Source organism: Macaca thibetana, chromosome 6, assembly GCF_024542745.1.
Source record: "Macaca thibetana thibetana isolate TM-01 chromosome 6, ASM2454274v1, whole genome shotgun sequence".
NCBI classification, from domain to species: Eukaryota; Metazoa; Chordata; class Mammalia; order Primates; family Cercopithecidae; genus Macaca; species Macaca thibetana.
In genome coordinates, this window is record NC_065583.1 from 48,638,844 (window position 1) to 48,655,134 (window position 16,291).

The following is a 16,291-nucleotide window of genomic DNA, read 5'->3' on the forward strand; positions in this document are numbered from 1 at the left end:
TATGATTCAAAATTAGGACCATCAGACTCCAAACTCCATGTATACACACATTTTGGGTTTTTTTCTGGTTTTGAGACAGGGTCTCACTCCATCACCCAGGCTGGAATGTAGTGGCTCCATATCTGCTCACTGCAACCCTCCACCTCCCAGGTTCAAGCAATCCTCCTACCTCAGCCTCCCAAGAACCTGGGACTATAGGTGTGCACCACCATGCGTAGCTCATTTTTTTTTTTTTTTTTTTTTGAGACGAAGTCTCACTCTTGTCACCCAGGCTGGAGTGCAATGGTGTAATCTCGGCTCACTGCACGTCTGCCTCCCGGGTTCAAGTGATTCTCCTGCCTCAGCCTCCCAAATAGCTGGGATTACAGGCACCTGCCACCACACCCAGCTAATTTTTGTAGTTTTAGAGACACGGTTTTCCCATGTTGGCCAGGCTGGTCTCAAACTCCTGACGTCAAGTGATCCACCTGCCTCGACCCCCCAAAGTGCTGGGATTACAGGCATGAGCCACCGTACCCAGCCTCTTTTTTTATTATTATTGTATTATTGAGACGGAGTCTCGCTCTGTCACCCAGGCTAGACTACAGTGGCATCATCTCGGCTCACTGCAACCTCTGCCTCCTGGATTCAAGCAATTCTCCTGCCTCAGCCTCCTGAGGAGCTGGGACTACAGGCCCGCGCCACCACGCCCAGCTCATTTTTGTATCTTTAGTAGAGGCAGTGTTTCACCATGTTGGCCAGGCTGGTTTCAAACTCCTGACCTCAGGGGATCCACCCACCTCAGCCTCCGAAAGTGCTGGGATTACAGGCGTGAGTCACGCCTGGCCAATTTTTGTACTTTTTGTAGAGATGGGGTTTCGCCATGTTGTCCAGGATGGTCCCGAACTCTGGAGCTCAAGTGATCCCCCTACCTCAGTCAGCATCCCAAAGTGCTGAGATTACAGGTGTAAGCTACCACACCCGGCCCTGTTTTGTTTTGTTTTTGTTTTTGGGGTTTTGAGATTGAGTTTCACTCTTGTTGGCCAGGCTGGAGTGCAATGGCGTGACCTCAGCTCACTGCAACCTCCACCCCCCGAATTCAAGCAATTCTCGTGCCTCAGCCTCGAGTGGCTGGGATTATAGGCATGCACCACCACACCCAGCTGATTTTGTATTTTTTAGTAGAGATGAGGTTTCACCGCGTTGTCCAGGCTGGTCTCAAACTCCTGACTTCAGGTGACCCGTCCACCTCAGCCTCTTAAAGTGCTGAGATTACAGGCATGAGCCACCGTGCCCAGCCTCGTTATGTTTTTTAAGAGACGATTCTCACTCTGTCGCCCAGTCTTGGAATGTAGTACTCGATCACGGCTCACTGCAGCCTTGATCACTGACCTCAAGTGATCCTCCCACCTCATCCTCCCAAGTAGCTGGCATACCACCACAGCCTGTTAATTTTTTAAATTTTTTGTATTTAAAAAATTAAATACAGGGTCCAGGCTGGTCTCAAACTCCTCAAGTAATTCTCCTGCCTCGGCCTCCCAAAGTGCTGGGATAACAGGCATGAGCCACCACCGCCAGCCTTAATTCATTCCTACTTCTATACGTCACTCAAACTATCTGAATCCTTTATTCCATGTATTATCTAATCCTATTTGTTCAAGTCTCACTCCAGCCTTTCCTCATCACTTTAGCCTCCACTGCTTACATCTCCTTTGAACATATTTTAGGTCTGTATCACACAGCCTTGTCCATAACTGGACTCATTCTATTTACTGCTGCTGATGTTATTCATATTTTAACTACATTGATTACAACTAGACAGCAGGAATCTCTATCTTACACTTCCTGTATACTACACACAATGCCAAGTCGATGCTGCTTAACTCCTAAGAAGTACTCATACATTTGCTGTTTGACTGATACTGCTTTTCCTCCATTCCAAACTGCAGGGAGTTAATTCAAATCAAGTTTAAGATCTCTCTGTTCTAATCTTTAAGTCCTAGAAATTACATCCTTTTTCAGCCAGAGAATATCACTGTTTTCCCTTTCTTAAAAGAGACTATTGACCAAATATTTATGCACATTCTGAGAGGATATTATGAACAGCTGCAATTGGCACAGATCCTTTAAAAGGTATAGTTTCGATTTTATAGTGTATGTATAGCTGGGCGCGGTGGCATGCATCTATAGTCCCAGCTATTTGGGAGGCTGAGGCACCAGAACTGCTTGAGCCTGAGAGGCGGAGGTTGCAGTGAGCCAATATTGCACCAGTGCACTCCAGCCTGAGCAACAGAGTGGGACACTGTCTCAAAAGAAAAAAAAAAAAAGTATGCAGAACTACTCTCAGGATATTACAACAGCTGTTGCTCTAATTCACTTTCTTCAACAATTGGAGAAAATGAGCTTTTCAGAGAAACCGCAATAATTAGACGATCAAATACAACTAATAGGCAAAACTGGAATGGAAATAGAGACATTAATCAGAGTACTCTCTGGTTACTGCATTAGCCATGGACTAGAAAGTACCAAAAAGGGCTGATACCAAACAGACCAAACAACTCATACTTTTGAGATTTGCAGTTCCTAAAAACACAGCAAATTCCTCAGTAATTAACCTTTGCACTTTAAAAGTACACAGTTGCAGAACCCAAAAGGTAAACTTCCATAGATTTCATCTTACTGTCCTAATCTCATAAAAAATTAATAAAAAATATAATATGTAATAGTATCATTAGCAAATACTTTGGTAGTATTTACTGAATCCCAGGCACTATTCTGAGCACTATGGCAAGAAAAAGGTATGAGTTATAGTTTTAACTCATTATAATTCTCATAATCTCCAATGAAGTAGAGAAATCACATCTGTTCCTACTGCAAATTAATCCCTTATATTTGTGTAAAGAATTCTGGCAATATTACTGAAACTTTAAGTATATACAGTATATCCCTTACCGTAGCAACTTCACCTCTGGAAATCTATACAACAAAAATAAAAGCATTAACATTGTAACATAAATATGTAAGGCTACTTATTGAAGAACTATTGGTAACAGCAAAAAATTAGAAATAACCTGTTTGAATAAAACATGTTAGAGCCATAATATAGAATTTTACAGGCCGGGCATGGTGGCTCACGCCTGTATTCCCAGCACTGTGGGAGGTCAAGGCGGGCAGATCACTCGAGGCCAGGAGTTCGAGACCAGCCTGGCCAACATGGCGAAACTACGTCTCTCTAAAAATACAAAAATTAGCCACGTGTACGTGCATCATCACAACATTGCACTCCAACCTAGGTGACAAAGCGAGACTCTGTCTCAAAAAATAAATACTGGATCACTTCCCACCGCACCTAGATAAAAATCCTTATTATTATTTACAAGGCTCTGCCTAATTCCTCAGATTCATCTCACAGCATTCTCTCAAGCAGCTGCAAGAGTCGTGGCTGCTCTTCAATATATCAAGCATGCAGCTCTTGCTGTTCAGGTCTTTCCCACTTGCTGTTCCTTCTGCCTGCAACAACACTTCCTCAAATCTGTGACCTCCAAGGTAAAATCCTACTCATCCTCAGGTCACAAATGGTATTTCTTTCAAAGCACCTCCTATCCAACTTATTTTTGAGACAGAGTCTCGCTCTGTCACCCAGGTTGGAGTGCAGTGCATGATCTCGGCTCACTGCAACCTCTGCCTACCAGGTTCAAGCGATTCTCCTGCCTCACCCTTCAGAGTACCTGGGACCAAAGGTGCCGGCCACCACACCTGGCTAATTTTTGTATTTTTAGTAGAGACAGGGTTCCACCATGTTGGCCAAGCTGGTTGCGAACTCCTGACCTCAAGCGATCCTCCTACCTCAGCCTCCCAGAGTGCTGGGATTATAGTCATAAGCTATCATGCCAGATCCTTCCATCCAATTTAAATTAGACCAGCTTATTCTATACTCTCACTGTATTCTGTACTTTTCCACCTTGCCCTTTACCACATTAATTACTATATATTTTTGTTTAGCATTTGGTTTAATCCACCAGCCATGTCCATAATAACATGATCTTATTTGTTCACGACAGTACCTCCAGTCCTTAGAAAAATGGCTACCACATCAGAGGCACTCAACATCTGATAAAATGAAGGAAGCCTAAATTGGGTGGAAAATCAAGGGTCTCTTCTGGATGAGACTCCACTGGCTCCTCAAAAACCTAATCCAGATTGTTACATCGACAATCTGAAAACGAGGTACTTCCACCATAGCAAACCCTCTAAGACTTGCATCTCATTTCCACTCTCACATTAAAACAAACCCACAACATGCAGTCTTTTTGTATGTATGAGCTCCGAATCCCTTCCTCCATAACCGCTACCAAAAAAATAAAAATAAATCAACCTTCCTGCTACCATTTTCTATTTAGCCCAAGACTCCAACAGAGTAATCAAAGTGAATCAAAGTCATACAGTTCAGAAATTACTTGAAATGTATGGCATGCCTGTATGTCAATGAAAACTAGGAAAGAAAATATAAAGAAAACATGTAAGGAAAATTAAAGTATTTAAATGGAATTTTCTTATCACAATTTCATGGTGTATGGGGTCATACATCAATGTCTTTGAGGCAAATTTTTTATTTGAAACAACTCAGTTTCAAATACAATTCATGGTATAATTGTTGCAGCTACTGTCTTTCTAAAAGAAAAACAGAAGCACGGGATAATAATCTAAAAGAAAGGATAGGAACACTGTTCTTCCCAATACTTGGGATTCTCTTCCTGTGCCTCCTTTGGAGCTAAAGTGTGTTCAATCACAGGGCAGGAAAGGACCAAGCCACTAAATACATTAACTCAGCGCTTTAGCCTTTTCAGTTCCTTGGGGGAGACATTTTACAGACCCAAGAAAACACGGATCCAAAGATATTCTCAAATACTAAATTGCTTAAAAACAAACTTTAATGCTTAAAAAAAGAGGACGATACACTTCTCTGGAGATACAAGTTAGACTACCTATTGTTAAAAAGTACAAATAGGGAAAATAGACTGCTAAAGGGCACAGGGCTTTTGGGGGGAGTGATGAAAATGTTCTAAAATTGATTACAGTAATGGTTGCATTGTTTTGTGACTACACTAAAAATGATCACTTCAACTGGGTAAATTGTATAGTATATGAATTAAACCTTAATAAAACTGTGCCGAGTGCAGTGGCTCACTCCTGTAATCCCAGCACTTTGTAAGGCCAAGCTAGGCGGATCACTTGAGATCAAGAGTTCAAGCCCACTCTGGCCAACATGGTGAAACTCCCTCTCTACTAAAAAAGACAAAAACTAGCCAGGCGTGGTGGCGCACACCTGTAATCCCAGCTACTTGGGACGCTGAGGCAGGACAATCGCTTGAACCCAGGAGGCAGAGGCTGCAGTGAGCCGAGATTACGCCACTGCACTCCAGCCTAGGGAGCAGCAAGACTCCTTTTCAAAAAAAAAAAAAAAAAAAGAAAAGACACCTTAATAGAGCTGCTAACAAGACTAAACTCAGCAAAGGGCCGGCAAACTACAGTTTTGGTTTCTGGGATGAGTTTTCAGGGGAAGCACCTGGGTTAGGAGGTGGGGAGGGTGCAGAAATTTGACAATCAGAAGGGAAATGTGAGACTTGTGAACAATCTAGTTTGGCTGAAACCTGCTAAAGAAATGTGACAAAAATTCAGGGTGAAAATAATGGACCTTAAAATTGAGTCCCTGGGGCCGGGCACCGTGGCTCACTCCTATAATCCTAGCACTTTGGGAGGCCGAGGCAGGAGGATCACTTGAGGTCAGGAGTTCAAGACCAGCCTGGGCAACTCAACGAAACCCTGTCTCTACTAAAAATACAAAATTTAGCCGGGCTTGGTGGCACGAGCCTGTAATCCCAGCTCCTCAGGAGGCTGAGGGAGGAGAATCGCATGAACACGAGGCCGAGGTTGTAGTGAGCCAAGATCATGCCACTGCACTCCAGCCTGGGCGACAGAGCGAGACTCCACCTCAATCAATCAATCAGTAACAACTGAGCCCCTGAACAGGGCGCGGCAGTTCATGCCTGTAATCCCAGCACTCCGGAAGGCCGAGGCTGGAGGACTGGTTGAGTCCAGGAATTCGAGACCAGCCTGAGTGAACATAGTGAAACCCCATTTCTACTAAAAATGCAGAAAATTAGCCTAGCATGGTGGCACAGGCCTGCAATGCCAGCTACTCAGGAGGCTGAGGTGGGAGAATCACCTGAGCCAGGAGCCAGGGAGGTCGAGGCTGCAGTGAACCAAGATCGCACCACTGCACTCCAGCCTGTAGCCAGAATAAGACCCTGCCTCAAAAAAAAAAAAAAAAAAAAAATTGAGACCCTGAATGGAAAATACAGAACTTCTTACAAGGTTTTGTCTAAGAACATGACAATGGATTAAAATGTATCTACATGTATTCGAAAGGCAGACTCTTTTACTGTAACCAATGAATGACCTGAGTGACTCACCATTTTTTAGAGCTGTGTGTGCTGGTCCCAAAACTTACCATGGGTTCTAGAAGTCAACGAGGGCCCTTGAGCCACTAGTGGCCAACACGCTGATTAGAATGCATTATCAGGAAAGTGCAACCCTATTGAGGGGTTAACGCGCACAAAACAGAGGATGACCCAATATAGTACAATACCCCGAAATAATGTGGAAAACAAAAGCGACTGTAAAGTTACCGTAAGGGCACCGGTTTTATTAAATTCCTATCCGTGCCACCCCAATCTCAAGATCCCGAGTCCATCCGGAATCCGAGCCTGAGGCTGCTCCAGCTCGCTCTCTTCCGGGCGCTGCCCCGCCCCCACTCACGTGGGACGCTGACCGCTCCACGGTCTCGAGGCTGGCAAGCCCCAGAACCCGTTCAATTCAACTATTATTAAGCGCCTGCTGTGTGCAAAGTTCTGAGCTCTCTGTTGGACTCACAAGACTCAGTACGACCTGGGCCTGGTCTCTGCCCTCCAGAAAAGGACCGCGATCCGTTTACATCCTACGCCTGCAGTCCTTCCAGTTCCTATCCGTGCCCTCCGCTGGTCCGCGTACCGGCCAGAAGCCTTCCTTAGGCCGGCTGGTCACCGGGGAAAAGGCCTCGCGCTTAGCACACACCCACGGTCATAGTGGGTCGCGGCCCCTAGTGTCCTAGTACCCAGTGGGGGTCCCTGACCCACCGGGACCTCGGCTTGGAACGGAGGAGACTCCTCGGCCCGCGTTCCCCAAGCAGCGAGGGTCCCAGACTGGAACAAGCATTAGCTCCTCACCCCAGTGCACGCGGCCGGCCCGGCCCACACTTACGGCGTGCAGCGGTCGCTATACTCATTAGCGATAGTCTCGATGCCGCCGGCGCGGGCCACAGCGACGTAGCAGCTCTGGAAGCCCAGGTCTATGCCCACCACCGACATGGCGCTGGCTACTGCTCGGGCTCGGGCCCGGGTCCGGCCACCGAGACAGGACACGGACCCCGGCGGGGCTAGCGCGTGGAAAGCAGGCCTCTTGGGCCGAGGCTACTGAGGGGCGTGCGGCGTCCACGCGAGCGCCTAGGTCCTTCCAGTGGGGACTGCAACCGAGACCGCTGCTCAGGCCGGCTCCGGCTCAGTGGCCGCAGAGGAGGCGCCGGTAGCGGGGGCGGAGAAGATCTCGAAAGATCTCGTTGCGACGAGAGCTGAGCCGCAGCACGAGAACTACGAAAGAACGGAATGTTCTCGCGATATCCCGGCTCAAACGCTTTTCCCCTTCAGGTCCCGCCCCCCGTACGTATGAATACGTCACGTCCTGGCTCGAGAACCTGGGAAAGGACTGGGTGGCTAAAAGATGGCTGGGAGGTGCAATTGGCCAACCGAGCCTGCGCGTGGAACCCGCGGCGCTGCACAGCTGCATGGAAATGTGGAGGACCTCCCTTTCCCGTAGAAAGTAGGCGAGCCGACTTGAGGGACTATACTGAGGAAGCGCTGCGGCCTACTTCCGCCGTTTTTTTTTTTCTCTCAAAGACACTTCCGGTAGTGGGGTGTCTTGCATTCCATCTTGTCGGGCGCCTGGAATGAGACGCGAGCTGTTCTGCAGATCCTACAGGGTGCTTTCTGTTCTTATCCCCGGTAGGGGAGAAGGCCGCCGTTGGAACGCGGCCCTTATGTCCTGTTCTGTCAAGAGTCTAAGATCACACCCTCACCAGCGGAGGGAAGGAGCCCACTCCCAGCCACACCACCTTGTTTTCTTTCGCTCAGCCTTGTCGCGCCGTTTTCTAAGCCACTCGTGTCCTTAGATCAGATTGAGGGGCCCGCAGGATTTAAGCCTTTAATCCCCAGCACATTCCAAGCACCTGCCCTGTGGTAGGCCCTAACCTGGATGCAAGGAACATAGGCAAGTGATACGCTGCCTGGCCTGAAAGGTCCGCTCAGACCTTTATATGAAGCTAATAAATCTTAAGCTTCAGGACCCTTCGCTTGCATGGCCTCCTGGGAGAACAGGTAGTTGCTGAGAGTTGTGGAGAGGTTCCTCATAAGAGGAGTGTGGTGAGGGAGGGGACTGGGTAGGGGTAATCCCAGGAGGGGTTTAGATTGTAACTAGTTCAGGTTCGGTCCATCTTTCCTCTTCGGTTTTACAGTGGCTTCCGTGGGATCGACAATTTCTTGTTCATAGAGTTTCGGGTGTTTTTCTCCAGTCCTGTTACTGTAGACTGTAGAAAGCATGGGCCCCAGGGATTAGGAAGCAAATCTATGTAAGCATTTCTAATAAGTTACCCAGAGAGATCTAAGAAGGAGGATCTGAATCTCCAAGTCTCTAGTAATGTGTTGGGATTTGTCATTTTAATTATTTGTTTTGTTTAGGGCCCCCCAATGGTATATAAGTTTCACTTCTACAAAACCAGGATCATCCCCATCATGAGGGTGGCTAAACAAGTAAAGGTGACCCCAGTACAGAACGGCAAGTGCTATATGCACAGAATGGTGGAGACTAGGACAACTTCCCAGAAAAGGAAAAGGCTGTGTTCAAGTTTGAAAAACTAGCAATAGAGAGCATAGTTTAAGGACTAAAAAGAAGTTCTCTGTTGCTGGAGGGTACACCATGAGTTGAAGGTCTCAAGGCTAGAGTACCTGCCCTTCAGCCATTTTAAAAGTGAATGAGCAAAGAAGAAATTACATTGCCCTGGTATGCCCTTCCCTTTAAATACCTGCATTTCCTGCCACCTCAGGAGGTACTTCACTTTATAGGAGCAACCCCAAACCCGGGTTGATTACCATTAAAACTTGCAAATGGCCACACATTTCTCACATTTTGCCTAATTAAAACCTGTTTTTGCTTCAAAGACAAGTACCAGGTGCTACCTGTAAAAGGGTACTGGGAGTAAAAAGAGTGGAGGCAGCAAGGAGCAGCCTTTGGAAAAACAAGAGCAGGGACATATTTGTACGTTGTATACCCGTGTTCATAGTAGCTTATTCACAGCAGCTAAAAGGAGGAAACAACCCACATGTCCATTGACAGATTAATTAGTTTTCTAAATTTAGTGTATACACGCAACAGTACATTATACAGCCTTGAAAAGACAAAGGAATGAAAGTCTGATAAATGCTACAGCATTAATGAACCTTGAAAATATGCTAAGTGAAAAGTCAAATCAAAAATATCAATATTTTTTTAAAATTTTTTTAATTTTATATTCAGAATTTAATGTGATTCCACTTGTATCAGGCACCTACAATAGACAACTACATAAAGAGAGAAAAGCGGTTTCACGAGTAGAGTGAAATGGAGAGTTTAAGGGATACACAATTTCAGTTTGGGAAGATGAGAAAGTTCTGGAGATAGATGCTGGTGGTAGTTGCATAACAATGTGCATGATCAGTGACACTGATTTGTACATTTAAAAATGATGAAAATGGTAAATTTTATGTATATTTTAATCATAATTTTTTAAAGTTTTTTTAAGTTACGTTGACCTTGACCTTTCTTCCTCTGTCTGTTTTTCTCCTACCTAGGGGCAGTATCAGTAATACCAAGGACACTGTTGACCTTAATTATGACACAGTCCTGTCTCCATCTGTTTATCTCAATTGTTAATCACTGAGCAAACAGCCCGAGCTGCCTATGCTAAATTGTCCAGTGGACCTAAAGATCACTGTCTGTGTTACTGCCTGTTTCTGCCTTCCGTCTATTGGAAGACCTCCCTAGGTCTTAGCTAAATTGATGAAAAGTACACCCCTATCTTATTGTGTTCCAACTTCATACCTCAACTACCTTGTTTGCCTTGGTTCTGCTTTCAGTTTAAAATACCACCAGCCCTATCAATCTTTTTAATGATTTGTCCTTCTCAAAATAAAACATAACTACCATCAGTCACAGAGAGTACTCATCCTGCTATAAATAGTTTCCTGGATCATCAAACTTATAGCTCAAGAGATTATTCTGGGATATTTAAATAAATGAAGTCAGGAAAAGGTTATTTTAGAATCCTGAGGAATCTAAAGTGGCAAGTTTCCAAGAATCACAATTGTGAACCAACAAAGTGTCCAGAATATTTAATGTTGGAGACACTGTGATCGGAGGACAAATTCTTTCCACTTGGCAGAGTATCTTAAGTATTTAAGTATTTTAGAAGCAGGAAGTTGTTAAATGCCACTCTCAAATATGATTAAATTTAGTCCTAAGCAATTCCGGAAGTGTTTGTTTTTAGATATACAGTGTTCATAGGCTGCCCACCAAAAGACAAAAGGTTCTCCATCAACTGGGGACTCATATTTCTCCCTGCCAAGTGTCCAGTGGAATCCTGCCCTACACTCTGGAGCAGTTTCTGCAATTTTTTGCTTCACAAGGAAACTACTTCCTCAGGTAATGGTGATTTTCTGACCTCCCTGATCTTACAGTGAGTGGATCAATGCCTATAGTCAAAGCAACAACTCTTTCTTAAACTCTAAAACTCCAATAACTCAATAATGTAATTACCATGTCTCTGGCATTCCTACAGCATATGCTAGCATTATGGCAGACATTTTACTGATTTCAATATCATAATTCCTTTACATAGCAAACCCATCAGGTAGTTGTTATTTTTCCTATTTTATAGACCTGATAAGGTTAAGGAACTTGTTCAAGATCACACAACTTTCTCACAACTACACTGCTTCTCAATTTATTTTTCTTTTAGATGATCATGTTCTGTCACCCAGACTGGAGTGCAGTGGCATGGTCATAGCTCACTGCAGCCTGGCCTCAAGCAGTCCTCCCACTTCAGCCTCCTGAGTAACTGGGACTACAGGCATGTGCTGCCACATGCAGCTCATTTTTTTATTTTTTTGTAAAAACGAGGATCTTGTAGCCAGGTGCAGTGGCTCACGCCTGTAATCCCAGCACTTTGGGAGGCTGAGGCGGGTGGATCACCTGAAGTTGGGAGTTCAAGACCATCCTGGCCAACATGGTGAAACCTCTTCTCTACTAAAAATACAAAAATTAGCTGGGCCTGATGTCACGCATTTGTAATCCCAGCTACTCGGGAGGCAGGGGCAGGAGAACCGCTTGAGCCTGGGAGGTGGAGGTTGCAGAGGTTGCAGTGAGCTGAAATGGTACCACAGCACTCCAACCTCGGCGAGAGAAAGAGACTCCGTCTTAGAGAGAGAGAGGGAGAGAAAAGAAAGAAAGGGAAGGGGAAGGGAAGGAGGGAGGGAGGAAGGAAGGGAGAAAGAAGAAAGAAAAGAGGAAAGAGAAAGAAAATGAAGGAAAGAAAAGAGAGAAAGAGGCCGGGTGCGGTGGCTTACGCCTCTAATCCCAGCACTTCGGGAGGCTGAAGTGGGCAGATCACAAGGTCAGAAGATCGAGACCATCAGGTAAGTGTTAGCCAGGCGTGGTGGCGGGCGTCTGTAGTCCCGCTACGTGGGAGGCTGAGGCAGGAGAATGGCATGAACCCGGGAGGCAGAGCTTGTGGTGAGCCGAGATCGCACCACTGCACTCCAGCCTGGGCGACAGAGCGAGACTCTGAAGAAAAAAAAAAGGAAGGAAAGAAAGAAAGAAGGAAATGGATGGGGGTCTTGCTACATTGCTCAGACAGGTCTTGAATTCCTGGCCTCAAGCAGTTCTTCCACCTCGGCCTCCCAAACTGTGTTTCACAGGACAGCGTTTGTTCTAGGAGATATCGATAGGTTAATATTACCATTTTTAAGGTTCCGAGAAGTCCTGTGGAAAACCTCTTTAACTTTGTGTAATCATAAATAAAAATATAAATATAAGAAATACTGGGAGCTCGGGGGCAGTGGCTCACGCCTGTAATCCCAGCACTTTGCGGGTCCAAGGCGGGCAGATCATGAGGTCAGGAGTTCAAGACCAGCCTGACCAATATAGTGAAGCCCCTTCTCTACCAGAAATACAAAAATTTGTCAGACGCAGTGGCACATGCGTATAGCCCCAGCAACTCAGGAGGCAGAGGGAGGAGAATCACTTGAACATAGGGAGATTGCAGTGAGCTGAGATCGCACCACTGCACTCCAGCCCGAACCACAGAGCAAGGCTCCATCTCACAAAAAAAAAAAAAAAAAAAAAAACACTACCAGATTAATGGCTGGGCACAGTGGCTCACACCTGTAATCCCAGCACTTTGGGAGGCGGAGGAGGGTAGATCACGAGGTCAAGAGATCAAGACCATCCTGGCCAACATGGTGAAACCCCATCTCTAGTAAGAATACAAAAATTAGCTGGGCGTCACAGTGTGCACCTGTAGTCCCAGCTGCTCTGGAGGCTGAGGCAGAAGAATTGCTTGAACCTGGGAGGCAGAGGCTGCAGTGAGCCGAGATCGCGCCACTGCTCTCCAGCCTAGGCAACAGAACAAGACGACTTCTCAAACAAAAAAAAAAAGAAAAAGAAAGAAATACCAGGTTAAAAATACTGGGAGAACATAGTTTAGTCTTCTGCTTTTTTTACTCAAGCATTTTTCTTTTTTTTTTTTTTTTTTTCAGATGGAGTCTCACTCTGTTGCCCAGGCTGGAGTGCAGTGGCGAGAACTCTGCTCACTGCAACCTCCACCTCCTGGGTTCAAGCGATTCTCCTGCCTCAGCCTTCCAGGTAGCTGGGATTATAGGTGCCCACCACCACACCCAGCTAATGTTTGTTTGTTTGTTTTGAGATGGAGTTTCACTCTTGCTGCCCAGGCTGGAGTGCAATGGCACAATCTCAGCTCACCACAACCTCCACCTCCCAGGTTCAAGTGATTCTCCTGCCTCAGCCTCCCGAGTAGCTGGGATTAGAGGCATGCGCCAACACGCCTGACTAATTTTGTATTTTTAATAGAGACAGGGTTTCTCTTGTTGGTCAGGCTAGTCTCAAACTCCTGACCTGAGGTGATCCACCCACCTTGGCCTCCCAAAGTGCTGGGATTACAGACGTGAGCCACCACACCTGGCCAATTTTTGTATTTTTAGTAGAGACAGGGTTTCACTATTTGGCCAGGCTAGACTCGAACTCCTCACCTCAAGTGATCCACCCACCTGGGCCTTCCAAAGTGCTGGGATTACAGGCCTGAGCCACCTCGCCCAGCCACTCAAGCATTTTTCTAAGCATAACGCTTTTTTTTTTTTGACACAGGGTCTCACTTTGTTGCCCAGGCTGGAGCGCAATGGCTTGATCATGGTACACTGCAACTTCAACCTCCCGGGCTCAGGCCCTCCTCCTGCCCCAGGCTCCTAGGTAGTTCAGGCCACAGTGCATGCCACCACACCCAGCTAATTTTTTAATTATTTGTATATATAGGGTCTCTCTTTGTCACCCAGACTGGACTCGAACTCCTGTGCTCAAGTGATCTTCCCACCTTGGCCTCCCAAAGTGCTGGAATTACAGGCGTGAGCCACCATGCCAGGCCCATAATGCTCTTGATACAAAAACTACCATCACAGTCCACTTCTCTTTTTTTTTTTTTTTTTTAAGATGCAGTCTCAGTGTTGCCAGGCTGGAGTGCAGTGGTGCAATCTCGGCTCACTGCAACCTCCGACTCCCTGGTTCAAGTGATTCTCCTGCCTCAGCCTCCTGAGTAGCTGGGATTACAGGCACGTGCTACCACGCCCAGCTAATTTTTGTATTTTTAGTAGAGACGGGGTTTCACCATGTTGGCCAGGATTGACCTCACGAGGTTGACCTCGTGATCCGCCTGCCTCAGCCTCCCAAAGTGCTGGGATTACAGGCATGAGCCATCGCTCCCGGCCTCACAGTTCACTTCTAACTCCAAATTGGCTAAAATCCCAGGGTCTTTACTCCACTCTGGCTATCAAACTGTCTGCTTATGTAACAGCACTATGATCTAATCGAGCGGCCTTTTCTCTTAAGCCCTATTTTTTTTTGTCCTTATTCAGGTTGGTTCACTTAATGTATGTGGCTTGCAGTGTCATTAATAGTCCCAGCCCTTTCCCTCTGTAACTTTTAAATGCTGTGGGAACTCTGCACAGATTTCTCTGGGCCACATAAGCTGACATTATTCTGAAATGTTAACCCTTTCATCTAGGACCCTTGATCATCAGTGATTTTCCTGACATGACTCACATTTTCACTGGCTCCAACACTCCTCACCTAGCCCCAGACTAGGTCTTTTTCCACCTCTAGCAGCTAATGTTCCAACTCCACCCCCAAGTCCTGCCTACTGGCCTAGTATGCTGATGCCCAACATGATTCCCTGCTTAGCTCTGCTCTGGCCTGGCCTGTCCCTGTCCTATCACTGAGTATATAGGCCCCTACAGGGAACTATACTGCAGTAACAGCAGCTGCCATCTCATACCTGCAACTTACAAAACTTTTTTTTTTTTTTTTTTTTTTTAAGAGTCTCACTCTGTTGCCCAGGCTTGAGTGCAATGGCACGATCTCAGCTTACTGCAACCTCCGCCTCCTGGGTTCAAGCGATTCTCCTGCCTCAGCCTCCCAGGTAGCTGGGACTATAAGCGCTCACCACCACACCCAGCTAATTTGTTTGGTTTTTGGTTTTTGGTTTTTTTTATTATTTTTTGAGACAGAGTCTTGCTCTGTCGCCCAGGCTGTTGCGCCCAGTGGCGCGATCTTGGCTCACTGCAAGTTCCGTCTCCCGGCTTCATGCCATTCTCCTGCCTCAGCCTCCCTAGTAGCTGGGACTATAGGTGCCTGCCACCACGCCTGGCAAATTTTTTGTATTTTTTAGTAGAGACAGGGTTTCACCGTGTTAACCAGGATGGTCTCGATCTCCTGACCTGGTGATCCACCCACCTCGGCCTCCCAAAATGCTGGGATTAAGGCATGAGCCACCGCGCCTGGCCAATTTGTTTGTATTTTTAATAAAAATTGGGTTTCACCATTTTGGCCAGGCTCGTCTCAAACCCCTGACCTCAGGTAATCCACCCACCTCAGCTTCCCAAAGTGCTGGAATTACAGGCGTGAGTCACCTCGGTGAGTGTGAATTTGATAAAGGATCAGTGTGATGGTTAATACTGAGCATCAACTTGATTGAAGGGTGCAATATTGATCCTGAGTGTGTCTGTGAGAGTGTTGCCTAAGAAGATTAATATTCAAGTCAGTGGGATAGGGAATTAGATGGTGGGCAGGCTGGGGATTAGATGGTAGGCACCATCTAATCAGCCACCAGCAAATACGAAGCAAACAAACATGAAGTGAGGAGAGGGGCCTCGCCTCCCAGCCTATATCTTTTTCCCGTGCTGGATGCTTCCTGCCCTCCGACATTGTACTCCAGGTTCCTCAGTTTTGGGACTTGGACTGGCTTCCCTTGCTCCTCAGCTTACAGACAGTCTATTGTGGGACCCTGTGATCATTTAAGTTAATAAACTCTTCTTTATGTATATGAGCGTCCTACCTATACTAAAAAGGTTACTTTCGGCTGGGCGCAGTGGCTCACGCCTGCAATCTCAACACTGTGAGAGGCTGAGGCAGGCAGATTGCCTGAGGTCAGGAGTTCAAGACCAGCCTGGCTAACGTGAAACCCCGTCTCCACTAAAAATACAAAATAATTAGCCAGGCATGGTGGTGCGCACCTGTAGTCCCACCTACTCAGGAGGCTGAGGCAGAGGTTGCAGTGAGCCGACATTGTGCCACTGCACTCCAGCCTGGGCAACAGAGCAAGACTCCATCTCAATAAGTAAGTAAATAAATAAATACATAAATAAATAAAATTTAAAAATAACTTTTTGTAGTTTAGAACAGTACCTGAAATATCTCCATTAGGGCTTCTCTCTCATGTTCTTTCCAAGGGCATCCTCTCTCAAAGTAAAATTCCTTTCCAAGGTTAGGAGACAAAGTAACAGTCTGAGATCTCCATGTGAATGAAGACAAATGATAACCACAGAAATGAGAGGAGTTTAGG

At 46.2% G+C, this 16,291-nt stretch overlaps 2 protein-coding genes across 3 annotated transcripts in view; one reads left to right on the plus strand and one right to left on the minus strand.

Moving 5' to 3' along the window:
- HSPA4 (heat shock protein family A (Hsp70) member 4) overlaps nt 1-8,472 on the minus strand; it is a 49,907-nt gene extending 41,435 nt beyond the window's left edge. Inside the window, exon 1 of one of the 2 annotated variants that reach the window (XM_050792786.1) lies at nt 7,279-8,472. In XM_050792786.1, the coding sequence (XP_050648743.1) occupies nt 7,279-7,385 (107 nt within the window). In that variant the 5' untranslated portion in view covers nt 7,386-8,472. Of the gene's footprint in view, nt 1-7,244 lie in introns of both variants that reach the window. The other variant, XM_050792787.1, reaches the window with a different exon arrangement.
- The window catches only part of ZCCHC10 (zinc finger CCHC-type containing 10), a 399,316-nt gene that overhangs the window by 336,431 nt on the left and 46,594 nt on the right, over nt 1-16,291 (plus strand). The gene's annotated exons all lie outside the window — the stretch shown is intronic.